Below are 19,790 nucleotides of genomic sequence, written 5' to 3'. Positions count from 1 at the left end.
TTTCTGCAGAAAAAACGAGTTTTCCGAAATATTACGACATTTACATTGTTTTTTTAATAAAACTTGAAAACAAAAGAAGTTCAGATGAGATGAATTCAAACATCTACGGAGAGTTTTAAAAGAGGAAAAAAAAGGCATAAGGTAACCACTGGGTGCCACCCAGAAAAAATCGAAAAACTGCATTAACAAAGCTCGTGTTTGGGAACGGAGCGCGTAAATTTGGAAAAATATTGCTACATTTACAATTTCCTGCGGTTTAAATGAATATTGCAAGTGAGTGTCACCCATAGTTACATTAAGAAGCCGGAATTCTAGCACCACCCATTTTCGATCTTAAATAATTATGAAGAGATTTTTTGATGTTTCTTACTATCAGAGTCTTTAAATGTAACCGGCAAAATTTTTATACCATATTTTTTTTTAAAAAAAAAATTTCTTTTATAATTCAAAAAGTAAAATAAACTAGGGACAAGTTATAGAAAACTGAATTTGGTTTTTTTCTTAGGTTAAAAAAATTGAATTAGGTTTTTTTCTTAGGTCAAAAAAAACTGAATTTGTTGTGGGCGAGGTTGAGCTTGTTAAAAAGTAAGACCTTTTTTAAAAACGTCACTAAGAATCATTGAGTAAAATCGGCGCAAACCAATCAAAATAAATCATTTGTTCTATCATAACCAATCATTTGTTTGAGAGAATTATTAAAATATCATTAAAAATTTGAATAAAACTCTTATCTTTTTTGAAATTAATCGTTCGAACGATCAATTCATTCTTTTATCATTTCGATAAAAGTAGTTGAGCGCCTATCTGGGTTTAATTAATTTAATTTCCCGTTAATGTAAGAAATAATTGATATTCTTTTTTGAAGTTGTCACTCAACAGTGCAGTATAACCTCTGGTTCTCATATTTGGAGCTGCAATGAAACTGATTTTTGTTGCGATAAAGGCAAATTTTGGTGTGCTAAAAAGTGCAACGCGTGTTTTGAAACTCACTAGTAACAATCAAAAAATCCATCATACATTTAATAATTGCTATAATGCTGATAAAAATACTTAATACCACTATCCCTGGTCGACAAGACGAAGCGAAACTTTAGACCTGAGTGGACTTTACGTAGTCCAACTGGCACCAAATATTCACTTTCTGATTCTGGAATCAAAGTGTATATACCAGAATGCGTGATATAATCACGTGACATAATATTCAAATTTTAATTGGTATTTCCCTTCTGAGATGCAAAAAAAAAAGTTAAAACGAACCCGTTTTATTTTTTTCACCGCAGCGAAATGCTAGATCAGCAAATTACCTCCAATTTTACATCTGCGCATGCTTATCGACGAAAAAACTCGCTTCGAGCGAATAATTCGTCTCGTAGAAAACCACCTTAAGTGCTTCAAAATTATTGAAAAACATATTGAAATATTGCATCTTCCTAACTTAACCTCATAAGAGAAAGTTTGACAGATTTTACAGAAAGTTTTAACTTCGTCCTAAGTTTTTACGGGTAAAAATCTCCCTTTTAAGATCATCTCCCTAGAAGAATAAGCAGCTAAGTGAAAACGCAAATAAATAAAGTTGTGAGCTAATCAAGCAAAAAGCAATCTGACTTTTACCTCATTTGTAACATTTGTCCCCTCCCCCCCCCCCCCCCCCCTCTTAAGTATTCCTCGTTTCACCTGTAGTTATTTTAAGAAAAACAATGTCGCTCCCCAGCCCATTCCCAAAAACCCTATCACTTTTATTCTTAACATGAGAATTAGGAAAAAGAATAACAAAAGTGCTTTATCTATTCGAAATAACATCATTCCCCTACTCCCTTTCTAAATTTGTACTGACCATGTATCTCCTCCTGAGAACTATGTAAGCTAAGAGTCGATAGTTAAATTAAATCCAACAGAATAAATTGACCAATAAAAAGTGATTTGTTTAAAGCTAAAGGATCTTAGTTGATCAAGATTCAAAGTAGTGCTTTTTGTGGGTAACTTGGATTCAAAATCTATAATTAATTTGTGTGAACACAAAAAACAAACACCCATAAAATACTTTAGAATTTAAGCTTCCCATTAAATAAAATAAAATTAGAAAAGATGGGATCAAAATAAATACAACCTTTTAAAAATTTAGACAAAAGGTAATTTGAGAGAAGCACAATAGAACTTAAATACTTGTAACATAAAAAAAATATTTTATTAGGAAAAAAGTAAACATATGCTTCAAAATACTATCCAAATACCAAACTTCATTTGTCTTTTAATTGACTTTTAAATCTCTTGGGAATTCAATTTGATCAATTAACTGCAAACAACATAATAAAAGGCAAAAAAAGAAAACTTCTCCCCCTAATGGCTAAGATCAAGTGCAGTATCGTAAAGCTCATCCGATAAATTGGTGCACCCAAAGTGGTGAACCAATGTGATGAGCCAGTGGTACTAGCTCATTGTGCTGCTAAAGTCGGGTAGAGGATATGAGTTTTTATTTCTTGTTGCTTTTTTTGCCTTCGTTAGCTCGTTTTTTTCAATAACCCAAGATTTCTCAAGGCAGATCTTTCAGGGCTGACGATTTCATCTGTCACCTAGACGTTAAACGGGGTGTTTTAGACGTTAAACGGGGTGGTTTAGACGTTAAACGGGGTGGTTTAGGCGTCGAATAATACTTTCATTAGGCATTTTATCTAAATAATTATAGAATTTTCCAGAAATCAAGAAAGTATAAAAATTTAAATTAAACTTAATAAAATACATATTACATGAAATTATTTGTTCTACAAAAACTTTTCGATGTTTGGCGAAGTATTCAGTACCATTAGAAAGCATGCGCTATGCTCCTCAATATTAAAGTAGTCGTTTTTGCCCATATTACTTTTTTGATAATTTAAGTCTTGATTGTAAAGTCGACAAAAAACCGCAAATTTTAACACCTCCTTTTTTTCGCTTTTAATCAAGGTCAAAAAGCGAGTGAAGCTACCAGAAATATTTGTGCTTTGTATGGAGAGGACGCTGCTGTAGCTGAGAAAACTACTTGGGATTGGTTTTATCAGGTTCAAACACGATAATTTCGACCTCAACGATGCTCCTTGTTCCGGAAGATCGATTGAGATGGACCAGGACCAATTCAATGATCTTTTGATGGAAGATGGCCGCCAGACATGCAGAGAATTGGGCAAAAAGATGAATTGTGATTTTACGACAATTTCACGCCACCTTCAGTTGATGGGTTTCATTCAAAATTTTGGAGCTTTAGTCCCGCAAGAACTCACTCAAAACCAGAAAGATATGTAGCTTTCCATTACTGCCCAAAATCTCGCTCAACACCAAGAAATCCATGGTCACAGGCAACGTATTTTATACAGAGTTGTCATTGGAGACGAGAAATCGTGCCTCTATGTGAACATGAAATAAAGGAAAGAATGGTTGAGCCCTGGAGAGATGCCTATGCCCAGGATCAAGAAAGACCTCACCCGATGAAGATAATGATTTGCGCATAGTCGGATTGGGAAGGTCTAATCTACTGGGAAATGCTTGGAAAGAACATGACAGTAGAGAAGAACCTATATAAAGCCCAATTGCATCATTATTACAAGGCAGTTTGACAAAAAAAGTCTGATCGACAAGGCTCAACCTAAAGATTTTTTTTGGCAAGATGGAATCAACAAACTGGTGGAAAAATGGGAAGATGCAGTGAACAATGAAGGAAAGTACAACACTTGATTGAAGTGTTGTTATTTTGCGGTTAAAGTTTTTTGATTTCTTTGAAAATAAATGTTTAAAAAAACAGCGGGAACTTATGCAACAACTCAATAAATTAACATTAAATTGCACAACTAATGTATATTAGTTTAAAAGTTATTACTGTTATTATTTTTTTTTGAAACTTTACAAATACTTCTTTAAAAATATATAGACGTTTTATATGCAACTTACAGTGTAAGTTATAAAACAATAGAAGTTACTGATAAATGTATTGTTGCAGTATGTTTACCAAAAGTATATTTTATCATTAATCGGTAGATAAATAAAACTTTTTAAATATAAAATGGGAAAAAAAATAAACTTTTATAAATCTTCTTTTAAATATTATTATGAAATATTTATAAAAAAAAATATCAGCTTGATGTACCTACCAGCTATATAAACCAACGTTTATATCAACCGACATAAAAAATAAAAAATGTGGAAAAGAATGTTTAAACTAAGAAAAATAACATAAAATCATATTTTTCGTTTTTTTTTATATAAGTTGGAAGAAGCCCGTAATAAAAGGTCATGTGACTGTCCTTAGTTGAAGATATAAACCATATGCTAAAGGAACTATTATCAAATTCTTATTCAAATTATTATACATCGAAAAAAACTTTTATTCACTGTAATAAAAAAAGAAGAAAAAAGTCAATATGAGGCTAATTGACGTAATCCTTACTAAAACATAATAGTTTTTTCTTATGCTTCAAGTTTTTTCAAAAATAATCAAGTTGATCACCATTTTTTTCTAAAATCAATAAAAATAAGCATTTACTATTAAATACCAAAAGTTAAAGAATTTCTGCAATGTTTATCTTAAGTACAGTTTTCAGCTGAAGCATCATTTTGTTTTGGCTTTTACACTTTTTGAGTTTTTCTTACAGCAAAGGTCCATGTAATAAATAAATAATTACATGTGCCTCTAGTATTTTCGGTAATATAAGTTCGACGTGAATGACCAACTGAAGCACTTTGGTTAGTCTTGTTCCTGGCTTCACTAGCACATTCTAAAAAAAGAATGTATTGGATGTCTAAGATAATTATAAAAAGAAACACTATGAACTACCATCCCATGCACACAGATTGTGACATCAATAAGGTTTTTAAAAACTGATTGTTAGAAATGAGACCAAATTGTTCAAAATTTCTGCTTGAAAATCTCTATATCCGGTTTACTGTTCAGGTCAGATAACAAACAGTTTGATAATACTGATATCCAAATTAGAAATTTTCCAGTCATATTTGAAAAAAGATTTTAAAACAGGTGGTCAAAGAGATCACCCGAATATTTTTGAACAGTTCATTTGTAGCGGATTTATTTTAATCAAAAAAAAGAGCCGACCTGTATGACCACAAGCTCAAATCAATATTTAAAGAACTAAAAAAACAAAAAACAAATACTCTGCAATAACCTTTTTTATTATTATTATTTTTTCTATTTCTACATTCAAGTAAATATTTGATTAATTTGATTACGCATAAAAATAATGTCGAAGCTTTATATTTTTCGTTTTCTTTTAAAGGATTTTAACTAAAATATGGTTTTTTTCAAGTCTTGAAAAAACCCATATTTTTAATAAGGTTAAAAATAATATAAAAATTAATTGCTTTCCATTGTGTGTTAAAAACTTAATGCAAAAAAAAAAATCTTTTTAATGTGAAAAAATCACTAAGCTATGCACAGTGCAACGCACAATGAGTCCAAATTGCGAAAAAGTGGCCAAAACTTTTTTCCGATTTTTTTTTTAACAGAAAGTGAACTTTGTGCAATCTTTTTACTTTAAACAGATGTAAACTGTATTTAAACTCAATATAGAGTCGTTTTCTGTAAAGAAAATTTATAGCTTTGTTTTCATAAAATATTAATTGCAAAGAGTGCATCTAGAAGATTATACAGGTGTTTTTTCTTTGTTGTTGATTAAATATGAAAAGATTAGAACTTATAAGCGTAATTCAAGAAGTTGGTGTTAATCATGCGAATTTGCAAGCCGTTTTAGAAACTGAAGCAAAAAATAAATTGCTAACCAATGAAGAACTGTCTGATGCAGAACTCTCAGAAAAAATTAGACTTTTTATTTATAAATTTCGGGTTAAATATGCAAAGCATAATCGTAATTTTAAAAGATTAGTTAAACAAGAAGTGGCATGGTTAGAGGGTGAGTTGTTTCAGAATCAAAATACTAAACTTGATTCAACTTTAAAAACTGGACAACCAGAAAAAGAATGGATAGAGTGTTCATTAAGAACAAAAAGGAGGAAAGTTTCAAGGTAGTTTCTAGTTTAGAATTGCTATTTTTGTTTTTAAAAGTCACTGATTAAATACATAATTTTTAATAAAAATATACACCCACAGTTCCACACTTGTGTGGTTAAGGCAGTTTTCCATAGTATCAATTTTTGAAATTATCATAATGGAAATAGTTTATCAAATAATGATGTTGTTTATTTTTATTTTAGTTTGGCTAAAACTCTTACAACTGAAGAATTAGCAGAAGCTGCTGTTGTACATGCAAAATCAAGTCCTGGAAAATCTGATTTGGGAAAAAATTTTAAAATGTTTTCTAAAGATCTACCAGGCCAAACTTACCAATCTGATAATTATCAGCCAATTATGATGTCTGCTGATCAAGCTTTATCACTTAAAATTCAATGTGATTTGAGTGATTTACAATACCAGATTATTCGAAACTCATCTCTGATGCAAAATGCTGACAATTATCCCCCATTAAAAGCAATCCTAAAATCAAAAGCAGATTGTTATCCAGAGAGTTTGCATATTACAGAAACGTCTGCGAAGTGTAGTTTGCAGAACATGGTTAACCATACCTTGCTTCGAATTTTGAAACTAAATTCTGAGCAGCTTCAAAATTTAGATGAAACAGTTACACATGGAGTATTCAATTTGAAATGTGGCATGGATGGTGCATCTTCACAAAGTATTTATAATCAAAGGTTTGATGATACTGATCTTACTACTGGAGTGCAGAATGAACAGTCAGTATTTCAAACTGCAATAGTTCCTTTGAAATTAAAAATTGGGGGTTCAAACATCTGGAATAATCCTAAACCATCCAGCCCTCATTTTTGTAGACCTCTTGAACTACAATACCTAAAGGAAACAAATGAACTCATTGCAGCAGAAGAAATAAATCTTAGAAAACAAATCGAAAATCTGCAAGACTATATTTTAGATCTAGATCTCAGTAGTAAAAAGCACTGTTCCATAAAAATTAAAATTGTTGTTGACTTGACTATGTTGGATGGCAAGTCAGTTAATGCTATCATGTTTTCGAATTCATCACAATCGTGCAATATTTGTTTTGCAAAACCGAGTGAGATGAACAATCTAGTAAAAATCAGAATGTTTACTCCAAATAAAAAATCTCTTACTATGGGACTATCTACTTTACATTGTTGGATTAGACTTTTTGAGTATGTGCTACACTTAGGATATAAAATGAAAATTAAAAAGTATCAGGCTAGATCAAAAGAACATAAGCTTTCTGTTATTGAGCAAAAAAATGAAATTCAGAATAGGTTTAGAAGCGAGCTCAGCCTTGTTGTTGATATGCCAAAGCATGGCTATGGTTCCTCAAACACAGGTAACACAGCCAGAAGAGCATTTGACAATGCAGATACTTTTGCAGACATTACAGGAGTTGATGTTAAAATAATTGTTAGATTGAGAAATATAATGAAGGCTGTGTGCAGTGGATACCACCTTGATTTGGGGGCCTTCAAAAAATATTGTTTAGCTACTTCTGAAATAATAATTAAAAAATATAACTGGTACATAATGCCACCTACAGTACACAAGCTATTAGAGCATGGTTATCAAATTTCTGATTGCTTTGAACTCCCAATAGGTATTTACTCAGAAGAGGCACAGGAAGCACAAAACAAATACATTCGAAATGCAAGACTAAACCATACATGTAAAATTTCTAGAAAAAATGCAATGGAAAACCAATATCATTATCTGCTGTTACGTAGTAATCCAATAGTATCATCATTCATCTTCAAAAAAACTAAATCTATTAGTACTGTTAACTTAGATTCTGAAGTTTTAAACCTTTTGCTTGATGAACAATAAATATTTTTTAAAAATAATTTTTACTATATTACTAAATGTTGCAAATATTGGTTTATACATGTGTGTATGTGTGTATATATATTTGAGATCTTTTAAGGTATATATATAAACTTTAAAAGATCTCAAGTTATAAAAATGCTGAAATGAAGTCTTGCATTTGTTGTTCTCACCCCTCCCCCCCCCGGGCTTTTTCTAATGTCTTTTTTTGAAACAATTGACATAAAACCAAAATGGAGCAAGTTCGAGCAGCTAAAAAATTATTTGTTTTATACCCAATACGTTCATAACAATGTGATAGAAATTTAGGAGGAGTGAAAAATGGACATTTTAAGCTTAATCACTTTTTGTAACCGGGGAAATACATATTTTAAAAATTTTTCTCCTTTCTTCAAAAACCCAAAATCTAAAGCTAAAAAATCGAGTTATTACTTCTTTTTTGATTAAAACCATATTAACAATAATATATGAAAATGAAATTTTAAAAAAGTTTACAAATGTTGTATAATAATATAAAAATTGTCTTATTTAAAAAAATACAAAAATTCGTGAATTATTTTGGAAATTTTTATTTTATTTTTTAAGCGCAATAAATCACTCCCAAAACATATAAAGGACGTATTAAAAATTCTGCAAAATATTTTTTTCAGCTATTGGGTAAATATTCTTTCTAAATTATAAAAAATATTTATATATTGGAATACTTTTAAAAAACGACTTTTGGCCACATTTTTGAGATTTGGATTCATAGTGCAACGTGTCGCCGATCACGTTTGATGTTTAGTTTTATTTTAAATTTATATGGCTCGTCGTTAGGAAGTTCGGACGTTTGAAAAAGCAAAAACTTTTTCAGAGTTTTTCGATGAGCATTTTTTTTTTTTAAAGTACTGAACTATTGGCATTTTCGATATACTTTTTGGAGTTATAGCTTTAACATTTTTCTTATAATCTAAAACTTGAGAAAGCTTTTTCACTAAACCTTAGGAAACAAAATCATAAAACAATTATTAAACCATAACTGTCATAAAACTAAATTTTTAAAAAAAAATTTTTTCTTCAGCAAATCAATAGTTTTTTTTTATTCAGAATGTGATTTTCAAGCAACTTTACACCCAAAATGAAAAAATGTGCCTATAAACAAGTTAATTCAGCTTGTCGACTCAATGCCTCAAAGATACACCGCTCTGGTTTCTTCAAAACTCTGTCACCAAATATTGATAATCTAATATCTCCTTTTTTTCTTTTTTTTCAAATGTAATTGAATGCAAAAATTCTTTAGACCCGAATTAAATCAAAAAATAATTAGTTAAAGGATATAATGCAGAGTCCGAAAAAAAATTTATAATATTAAAAAATAATTATGTACTAGAAAGTCGCAAATGTACATTTTGAAAAGAAAAAAATGAATGAAAAAAAACACAGTTTTAAAGTAAAATGAATTATTTGATTTTCTTGTTTGTTAATCTTTTATATCTTTATTTTTTGACCCGCTGACTTATCTATCTTTGGGTCAACAAATCAAAAGACTGTTGAAAAGATATGCAAATACATAGATAGACCCTGTTCTTTATCAGTAGAAAATATATTCGCGTGACTGGCTTCACAAACGTAAAGCTACATTTTTGTTCGCCACGGTAAAAATGGAGTCAAAGGATCATCGAAAAGTAGGCACAAAGCTGTTTGTTCAGCTTTGGTTTTGGCTATCAGGCCAAATCCAAAGCTGAATAAACAATTTTATCTTTCATTCCCAACGCCTCCTATAGACGGTCTAGATTCTGTCGAATGTGAGACTAAAGTGGGCTCGTTTGAAAAATACAAGATAATCACAATTTAGATACCTGATGTCAAAAAAAAAAAAAAGTGTCCACTCTAGAAGAACTATTTGATTTGGTCCAGGAATTAGCCTTATCGTAAGAAAAGCAGAACTTTTGGAGTCACAATTTAAACAAACAAGCAAAAAAAAAAATACTTGCAATAAACCTTAAAAGACGCCATAATCTCGAGTTAGTTATTGTTTTTGATCTCGATGGTCCATTACGGAATTTACCTTCACTATAGTCCGTTATAATATACTTTCACGGTAACCCATTGTAATCTTACATTGCAACGGCATCAACGGACTATTTTAAAATTTATCACAGTTATATCACAGAAACTTCTCAATGGCATTTGTTTATTGATTCTTTAAAGCGAAGCTTGAAAGCTGTGCTGTTGCTAAGTGGCAATCAAAAACCATGCATACAATTCTTTTTCTTTAGTGAGATGCATGAAAAAAAGAAAATTCTTCTTGAAGTGATTGACTACAAAATCCATCAATGGAATATCTGTACTCTAAAAGTCATCGGTGTGTTGATGGGCATGCAATTGGGTTTCACAATAACTTGATGTACCTTGTGTTTACAAGATAGTGGCATTGTAATAGAACATTATGTGAAACGAGTTTGGAATCAAAGGAACGAATATGACCCAAGAAGAAATAGTGACGACAGTATTCCTTTACTGCAAAAGGATTTAGTTTATGAACATCTACAGTCTCGCATGCAAAAGAGACCAAATTTTTAGAACGTTCCAATCTGAGAGCCTGTGACGATCAGTAAAAAGAAACTTTTTACTTCTGGCAAATTTTTCTTTGACATTCCTTCTCAATGTTGCTTCAGAAACATTGAGATCTTTTCTATCTTTCTGGTTGATATATCACTGACTTTTAATGACATCGGCCCTGTGTTTATGACATCGGCCCTGTGTGTAAAAACTTTTTATGACATCGGCCCTGTGAAAAACAACTTTTTTTGAAATCGGCCCTGCGTGTAACAACTGAAATCTTCTTTATTAATCCTAGCTTACGTTTAAAATCTCCTCGTTCTTGTTAGCTGCTTAAACTCTGTAAATTGTGCCCTGAGATTTTCTAATTTCCTTCTCTGTGATTTAAATAAAAACTTGGATTCCTTGATTTCAAATACCACACAATACCATGTATTTTTAAAATAAATATTACACGAGCGTAGATGTGTTAGAGTCTTGTAGGTGCAAAAATACAAACTTAAATACAAAAATTTGGATTTTCAACCCAAATGCAACATATTGTTATTTACTTTCTATATGACCAAAGCAAAAAAAGAAATCTTATTTACAAACATTACATGATTGAGAAGGTAGAGTTTTTTGAGAGCATTTACCACTTTACCATCAATTATGGTTAAGTCTAGTTTGAACTTAAAAGTGATGATTATATTAGGTTAGTCTACTGCTACTTCTAACTTTGCATCAAAATCAACCAGTCTATTGATTACAGCTTCAAAAAGTTTATCTTCATCAATTTCATTTCAACTCTTTCGTCTCCATGTAATGGAGATATAAGGAGATGAAATATTGGAGTTGAAAAGGTCTATAAAATTATTATCAAGTTTCAGGAAATATTTTCATAGAGTCTTGGGATTTAGTAAAAATATCCTTATCAGAGCATAATTAACTTCGTAAAGGGCTTAATCTGTAGAGGAGTTGAAGCAGATGTTTCAGTCCCAACTACACCCTCAGGATAACATTCCTGCTTTTCATTTTTATATTCACGATGCAAAGGATAAACATCTGCATTCTAATAATGTACATCAGAAAAGTCACTCTGAATTTTTAAGCTCCAGGCATCTTTAGTTGTTGCTTTAATTGAAAATCTAACTACTAGAAAAGGAGAGTTCTGGGACAAACCCATTTTTGATCTCCGTTTTGTATTTTTTTGATAATTGAGGGGTGTGAAAATGTTTTGATCTCCGTTTTGTATTTTTTTGATAATTGAGGGGTGTGAAAATGTTTTGATGATTTTGGGGTGTCGGGAAAACGTTTTTTCATGACGTGATAAAGCATCATGAAAAAAAATTTAATTTTTGCAAAGGTGTTTGAATCTTGCGCGAAAAATTTCTTTTTTTATTTGTTCTTGTTTTTGTTCTTGTTTTTCTTCAAGTTTTTGTTTGAGAATTGATTTGTAAATTCCAATTTCGTGCCATCCAACTCCTTTGCTCCTTAAATATTCAATGGGGTCAAGTGTTTTTATGCTTCTGATTTTTCCGTCCTCATTTCTCAAGATCCTTGTTTTTCCGTTCATTTTATTATGTCAAGAAAAAAAAAAATTTTTTTAAAGGATTTTCGAGAATGGGTCCGAGAAGAAATTAAGATAAGATGGGCACATATTTTCTGTCTCTTTTGAAGTATAATCCATCTTTGAGTGAGCTTCCTGTGACCCAGGGTGTTAAAAACAGTCCGTCTCCTTTGTATGTGGCAATTTTCATTCCTTTTCCATTGCTTTTGAGGTAAGCAATACCATTTCCAACAATTTTTTCGATCAAAGTGGGCGCAAGAGCTCCCAATAAAGGTAAAAGAAGAGGAAGAAATCCTCCTTCTGATTTTATTCCATTTCCTAAAATTTTGTCGATCATATTGGAACCAAGAGAAGAGGCAACACCTCCCAAAGCGGCCTTGCCAAAAACTGGGACGGCTTTGGCTGCAACCCTTCCCAATAAAGGCAAAAGAGCACCAAGAAATCCTCCTTCAACTTTTGCGTTGTGTTCCAATTGAGTTTTGCTCATTTTTATGGTGACTCCAACTCCTCGATGGAGAGCGTCCACAATTTTTTGGTGTTGGCTTTCTGTTAAAAGCAAAATGTCGTTTCCGTGAAGATTATCATTTGAAATGCGGATGCTCGCGGGTTTTCCTTCAATGATTGATTTTTTTATTTTGTCGATCTGTCCCTGAGACACATTTAATTTGACACGAATGTAATTGCTCATTTTTAAAATGCCTGAAAAAAATTTATTTCACTTCTCGAATGTGATAACGGATCGTGATGTCCTCGCCGCGAAAGTCGATTAGATTTCCGTTTTGATCGACAATGCGTGTGATCATCGTGGAAATTTCGGGTACTTTGACAGGGAGGTAAACCAAATGGGTGGGTCTTTCGATGATTTTAAAGCCAGGACCCACAGAGGGGTAAAAGGAGTAAATGCAATTTAATTGCGAGCCATTGATGTATGCTGACCCGATGACGTTGTTGACGATTCTGATCGTGTTGACGTTTGTGATTCTGACAATTTCGTCGGACTCGTATTCGGAATTGGAGTCTAATTGTCTTTTTGTGAAGCCCAAAAGGGAGGCGATGCTGTTTTCGACGTTCAGGTCCATCAAATAATTCAATCCAAGTTTGATGGTTGATTTTAAAGTGTTTGAATTGGATCCAATCTTGATGTTTTCTGGTGAGTAACTGATTTTAATTGTGGTGACGTAACTTGCGCTTTGAGACGCATAATTTTTGATTGTGTTTGAGACGGTTTTTTGCAAATAATTGTTGATGTCGATGATGTCGTAGCTTCCTTCTGGAATGACGACGTTTTCCCAATTGGCATCGTTGGTCATGCTGTACCTGAAAGAATTGTTTTTGCTGGTGATGTTTGGAAAGCTGTTGTACGTCTCAAGACCGAGAAAAGCCATCTCATATTTTTTTTCTTTTTCAAAAACGATTTTGTCCATAAATTCTGTTTGAATTATGTTGGATGTTCCATCCACATCGATGATTATTCCTGACATTTTTTTAATGGGTGAATTTTTTTTTAAATAGGTTTTTTTGTTGCACCAAAAATGTGAAGTCCGATTCGATATTTTCCCTCGTTTTTTTTTGAAGTTAAATCGATAACAGCAAATCCGTAATCTTTCTCCCAGCATTTATTGCAAAAATCTTTGAAAACTTCTTTTGGCATGTCTCGAGAAGCATAAAATCGATAAATGAAATCGACATTATTATTGTCTTGAGGAAAGAGACAAATAAAGTTTGCATTTTTTCGTATGGTTCGTCCTGGGAGCTCAAAATAATTTTGAGAGAGGTAAAACATGTCGACTTTGGAGTGTCTTCCTCGCATATAATAGGATTCGCATTTGTTTTGCTTAGCATCTAACAAGTCGTCAAAGATAATTAAATTTTTTTTGGTTTTATCAAGATATTCAGGTTCAGGCACATCTTCATCCGTTTCGAAAAATTGACACTCTATGCCTTCGGTTTTGGAATAATTTTTTGAAAAGTCGTTTATGATAGATTCATGGTTTAAATTTAATTTTATCATTTCTTTTTGTAAATTGGGAGTGAGCATACTTAGAATAATTTTTTTTGGCAGTTCATTCTCAAACCCTCTTTTCATTATTTGGTACTCGGGTTGAAAAAGAGATTTGCCAAAAATCTGCAAATGTTTATAATCCAACCATTCAGGCTGAAGCAGCAAATTGAGAAGCAACGTTGTTTTTCCACACCCAGATTCACCAACAATGATTCCTCGAATGCTTCTTGGAAAAAGCTTGCCGTTGTTTCTTTCATTTTCATTATTAATATATCTCAAATCGATAATTGACATTTTTTTTTTAATTTAAAAAATATTTTTTTAAAAATAAAAATGTATTGTGTCAAATGCAAAAGGAAAACAGAAACGATCCATTTGAGAAATGAGAGGACAAAAAACAACAGAAACATGATCAAAGGAACTTGTGACTCTTGTGGAACGACCAAATGCTAGTTTGTTTCTTCGTCAACAAAAGGGGGAGACTTGGTCGAATCGATCAACAATTTTTCAAAAAAAATAAAGCTTCCGTGGGCAAAATTTCCTGGAGAAATGCATGTTCCAGGAATGAATTTTGCAGGGCCTGGCACAAACCTGGACAAAAGGCTCACATCCACTGACATGTATCAGGAGTGGAGCAAACCGGTGGATCGAGTGGACAATGCGGCATATCACCACGATTTGGCACATAAATATTTAAACGACGTTCAAAGCAGAAATTTGGCAGATCAAATGATGCTTGAAGAAATGAACTCCATTCCAAACCCCACTCAAAAAGAAATAAACGAAAGAAAACTTATCGCTCCCATCATCAAAGCCAAAGCCAAATTCGGACTGGGTGTCTCAAAAAAAAAAATTCCCCTGAAATGGACGGATCAGCTTGCAGAAGAGCTTCACAAACCGGTCATTCATCATTTTAAAAAAAGAAAAGTGTTTGTGAACGACATCGATGAAATATGGGCTGTCGATTTGGTTGACATGCAATCGTTTTCAAAATTCAACAATGGAATAAAATATTTGCTCATGGTGATTGACGTGTTTTCAAAGTATGGATGGATCGTTCCGTTGAAAAGCAAAACGGGTCTTGAAGTGGCTGAAGCGTTGAAAAAGATTTTTGGTGAAAGAAAGTGCGTCAAAATGTGGGTGGACAAAGGAAAAGAGTTTTACAACAAGCACGTGAAAGCGTTGGGTGTTCAATTGTACTCTACTGAAAACGAGGAAAAAAGTTGCGTCGTTGAGAGATGGAACAGAACGATGAAAGAAAAAATGTTTAAATATTTTTCAGTTAACAGCACCAATAAATACATTGACGTTTTGGACGAAATGGTGAAAAATTACAACAGCCCAAAGCACTCGTTCATCAAAATGACACCAATTGAAGCCAGCAATGAAAAGAATAAAAATATGGTCTGGATGAACCTGAATGGAAAGATGTCAAAAGAAAGACCAGAGCCGAAATTTTTAATGGGAGACAAAGTGAGGATCATAAAAAAGAAACCCCATTTTGAAAAAGGGTACACGCCGAGATGGACTGAGGAGGTTTTCACAGTGTCAAAAATTCAAAGAACGGATCCACCCACGTACAAGATTGTCGACGCCAACGGTGAAGACATTCAAGGCACTTTTTATGAGCAGGAGATGCAAAAGACGCATCAAGAAATATTCAGGATTGAAAAAATCGTTCGCAGAACAAAAAGCAAATCACTGGTCAAATGGAAAGGATATCCAGACTCGTTCAACTCATGGGTGGACAATAATGAATTGATCCGTTTGAAAAAAATGAGTTAAAAAAATTTTCTTTTCATATAAAAAAGATGAATTTCGTAACGATTGAGAATTTTGATGACAGCAAATTGTCCGTTGGAGAGATTTATTCAGCAACCAAACCCATTCAGTACCAAAACATTCCGCTTTTTTATGAGTACCCATCTGGAAAAGGTCCTTTTGTTTTGAGAACACCCGTTTTGTTTTCTCTGGGTGTGTTTGAGAACTGCAATTTTGGAACGAAAGAGCTGGAGGGATATTCGATGTCCTTTCTCGGTTTCAATGAAAAAAATGGAATGAGCGAAAAAGAAAAAAAGTTCATCGAGGTGACTGAAAAATTATCAGAATTTCTTCGCGAAAAAGTCAAGGAAATGATTCCAACTTTGAAAAAAGGAGGAAGAACAAAAAAAATAATGACAGAGGATTTGTCCATTTTCAAAAAAAAAGAAGATAATCCAAACGCAGCTCCCATTTTTTTCGGAAAATTGTTTGCAAATAAAAGTGAAAAAAACATTGAGGTTTCTTCTTTGTTTTTCAAAAAGGAGAACAAAAAGATGGTTAAAGTGAATTCTTTGGAATATGTTCGACAAAAGTGTTTTGTCGTCGCCTCTTTGAGAATCGAAGGTGTTTTTGTTGGAGCGCAGATCCATTCCGGTTAGGATTCCCGAAGTGGTCATTGCAAAAAATGAGACTTCAGTCCAAAGCATCATGGGTGATGATTTGGATTTGGGGGAAATGGAATCTGACGAAGAAATGTGAAAAAATAAAATAAGTTAAAAAAATTTTCTTTTCATATTAAAAATGCATATCCAACGAATGTCGCAAAACGGAGCCGATGTCAACGCGCAAACTGACGAAAACGGTCGTCTCAAAATCGTTCAATTGGTCTTGCAAAACGGAGCCGACGTCAACGCGCAAACTGACGAAAACAAAACGCCGCTGCACATTGCCTCTAAAAACGGTCATCTCAAAATCGTTCAATTTCTATTGCAAAAGCCGATGTCAACGCTTTAGACAAAAGCAAATGGACTCCGTTACACTTTGCATCTCGCAAAGTTCATCTTGCCGTCGTCCAATTGCTGTTGCAAAACGGAGCCGACGTTAACACAAAGTGCAACAGCATGTGGAAACCACTGACCATAGCAGCTCAAAAAGGTTATCTTGCAGTCTCCAAATTGTTGTTGGAAAACGGGGCCGATGTGAACGCGCAAACTTACGAAAAATGCACGTCGCTGCATTTGGCCAGTCTTTACGGTCATATCGGAATCGTCAAACTGTTGTTGCAACAGGGGGCTGATGTGAACGCGCGAAATGATCATCGAGTAACACCGCTTGACATGGCATCTCATAACAACCATGATGAAGTGATTGAATTGCTTTTGCAAAACGGAGCCAGCGAGTGAAAACACGAAGAAAAAAAAAAAGAAAATAAAATGAGTTAAAACATTTTCTTTTCATATTAAAAATGCATGCCCCTCACAAGTTTTTTAAAAACGTCTCCTCGGCAGAGAAACACGCTGATTCGAGTTTGGAGATCTCGAAAATGTATTTGGGACACATGGATGAGAGGATCAAAGTGTTGGAGAGATTCAAAGAGTCGGATCGAACCAAAAATTTGGAAAATTTGGTGGAACGGATCAAAGAGCTGGAAAATTTGGTTGAGACAATTAAAAACCTGCAAAAAAAGACATCGCAAAATATTGTTGTGGCAAAAAAAGATTTGGATCATCCAAATTGTTATGACATAAAAGGCCATCATGAGATTTTTGCTCAGAAAGACATAAAATTTGCTGCTCTTTCTCTCACGACAATATCGTTGTCTGTTGGATTGAGTTTTGACAAAGGAATTGCTGTAGTCACTTTGATGAATAAAATAAGTGACAAATTAAACTTTTTCAAAAACGATGTGATTTTTTCAGAGTCTGTGGATGACGTCATTTTGGATGTGAGTAACAACAGCACCAATGACGTCATCATCAAAAAAGGTGAAAAGCTTTGCAAAATAAATCACATCGATTCGAATTAAAAAAATCTGTATTTGTTAAAAAGATGGAGATAATAAAAAACACTGAAAAAATTTATCCAGTTCTTCCAACGGCACCATCCGATGACTCTTTTCGTCTTCAAAAAATAGGTGAGATCCAAAAAGAAATGAAAAAGTGAAAAGAATGGCTTTGAGCAAAAAGTACCATCGAGTGGCCAAAATTATTCGTTTCGCAGACGATGGGTTGCAAATGTTGTGCATTGGTTTGGGGATTACAGGCATTGCACTTTTGTCGACCGTTGTTGCCACTCTAGTTTCGATTGCATGCGAGGGGTTGCAATTGGATTGGGGGCTTTGTCCATTTTTGGAAACCATCAAAACAAAAAAATGTTGCTGAAGGCTGAGAAGCACGAAAAAATAAAAGTTCTTTCCGAGTCAAAATTGAACACGATTAGCGATCACATTTCAAAATCGCTCATGGACGGGTTTGTGAGCGATTCCGAATACGAACTCATCCTCGGTGAGCTTCAAAAATTTAAAAACATGACCGAAGAAATCCGAACAAAAGCAAAAAGCAGCATTGACGAATTGACAAAAGAGTCGTTGATCCAAAAAGGAAGAGAAGAAGCCATTCAAGCATTTAACAATCTTTACAAAAAGTGAACGCAAACGCAAACGCAAACGCAAACTCGTTTGTGTTTAAGTTTTTTTTCTCAGTATTTTAAAAATGGAGTTCTTTAAAATACATGACCCGAAAAAGAGAGATGAGATTGTGAAAAATTACATGGCCAACAGGGAAAAGATTTACAATGAGAGCCTCAACACAAACATTTCAGATGCAAATTATCAGACTGATTTGTCCAAGTTTTTCAAACCGCTCATCGAGAGCAACGAAAAAGTGAAAAACGAGCTGAAAAGCATCGCATACAGAGAGGTTGGCAACAGTCCACTGGCTTTGACTTATCCAGAAAGTGAGACGTCTTTTGAAAGTTCAAAAAGTGATGAAAAAGCGTTTGGAAAAATTAATGTTGGAAATACAGCATTGGAATATTTGTCAAAATACGCTGCAAAAAAATTTTCTGCAGACAGAGTTTTTGGAATTCACGCAAAAGAACGAGGAAAAATGTTTATTGGGAACAAAGAAATTACCATCGATGAAAACGACGTCATTATTGATGGAAAAAAGTTCGAGGGCACTTTAGGTTTTTGGGAGTTGATCACAAGGTCCAGACCTGATATAACAAAGGTAACAGACGAGGACTTGAAAAATTATGAAAAAATATTGGTCGAAACGCATGCAATGGAGAGAGAAGGGAAACCAACCGTGCCAAAAGCTTCGAAAAGCGAAAAGTGGGAAACGATTGTTTCAAAAATTTGGGAAAAAAATTACACAAAAACGAGGGGAAAAAAAGGTCACGGAGTGATCATTCTTCCAAGCAATCCAAATGCTCTTGTTCAAAGACTAAGCTTGAGCATCGCCGCTGGTCATGCTGGAAATATTGCATCGAGAAACGAAGCTGTGGCCATTTGTGACGAGCTTTTGAGGCAGGGGGAAATCAACAAAGATGAATATCGATCGATTCAAAAATACATCGAGTCGTGAAACACGGATCTAAAAAAAATATTTTTTCATTTTTAAAATGCTCATTGTGAACAACAGAAGATATATTAAAAAGAACGTCGTCGTTGTCGGAGGGATCGTGGACACGTTTAAAAAATTTTTGAGGAGAATGATGGCTTCAAACGCATCGAGATCTTCTCTTCATTTATTGAGGAAAGCAGCAGCAAGCGAAATTGGAAGAGAAGCGATCACCGCCGCCAAATCTGCCGGAAAAGAATTGGCCTCTTCTGCCATATCCACCGCCAGAGACGTTGCCATCGACAAAGGAAAAAAAGCGATTGAAAAAGTTTACGCCAAGACAGGAACACCAAACCCATTAGTCAACACGATTTTGAACGAGGCGGCAAAGCAATATGGGTCTGTTAATCCGATGGAAGAGCTGCACAAAAAAATGTTTGGTTCGTCCATTAAAAAGAAAATGACAAAAAAGAGCGCGGCAAGAATCCAAGATCTGGTCAAAATGGGAAGTGGGCTTTTGATAGCGTGATTTTTTTGACGAATCAAAAA

At 33.6% G+C, this 19,790-nt stretch overlaps 2 protein-coding genes and 1 long non-coding RNA gene across 3 annotated transcripts; 2 read left to right on the top strand and 1 right to left on the bottom strand.

The window, feature by feature from the left end:
- Positions 1 to 4,448: 4,448 nt before the first annotated feature.
- On the bottom strand, positions 4,449 to 6,698 carry LOC149888102 (uncharacterized). Its single transcript, XR_016452456.1, has 3 exons — positions 6,562 to 6,698; positions 6,323 to 6,472; positions 4,449 to 4,742 (listed from the first exon to the last, which is right to left on the bottom strand). It is a non-coding gene; the product is annotated as an uncharacterized LOC149888102 (long non-coding RNA).
- Positions 5,250 to 8,286, top strand: LOC149888101 (uncharacterized). Its single transcript, XM_090087265.1, has 2 exons — positions 5,250 to 6,003; positions 6,193 to 8,286. The coding sequence occupies exons 1-2, from the start codon at positions 5,660 to 5,662 to the stop codon at positions 7,826 to 7,828; spliced, it is 1,980 nt and encodes a 659-aa protein (XP_089943391.1). The 5' UTR covers positions 5,250 to 5,659; the 3' UTR covers positions 7,829 to 8,286.
- A 10,103-nt stretch (positions 8,287 to 18,389) lies between these two features.
- Positions 18,390 to 19,265, top strand: LOC149888100 (uncharacterized). Its single transcript, XM_090089001.1, has one exon. It carries the CDS (start codon positions 18,390 to 18,392, stop codon positions 19,263 to 19,265), a length of 876 nt encoding a protein of 291 aa, XP_089945127.1.
- Positions 19,266 to 19,790: the final 525 nt, after the last annotated feature.

Source organism: Hydra viridissima, unplaced genomic scaffold (genome assembly GCF_058129835.1).
Source record: "Hydra viridissima isolate aposymbiotic clone 2 unplaced genomic scaffold, HvirCarnegie_v1 scaffold_5, whole genome shotgun sequence".
NCBI classification, from domain to species: Eukaryota; Metazoa; Cnidaria; class Hydrozoa; order Anthoathecata; family Hydridae; genus Hydra; species Hydra viridissima.
The sequence above is the reverse complement of the archived record's forward strand: the minus strand, read 5'-3'. Positions and strand labels throughout refer to the sequence as shown.

Coding starts and splice junctions, on each gene's coding strand:
- LOC149888100 (XM_090089001.1), top strand. CDS start 18,390: ATGGAGTTCTTTAAAATACATGACCCGAAAAAGAGAGATGAGATTGTG.
- LOC149888101 (XM_090087265.1), top strand. CDS start 5,660: ATGAAAAGATTAGAACTTATAAGCGTAATTCAAGAAGTTGGTGTTAAT. Junction 6,004..6,192: donor AAAAGGAGGAAAGTTTCAAG/GTAGTTTCTAGT, acceptor TTTTTATTTTAG/TTTGGCTAAAACTCTTACAA.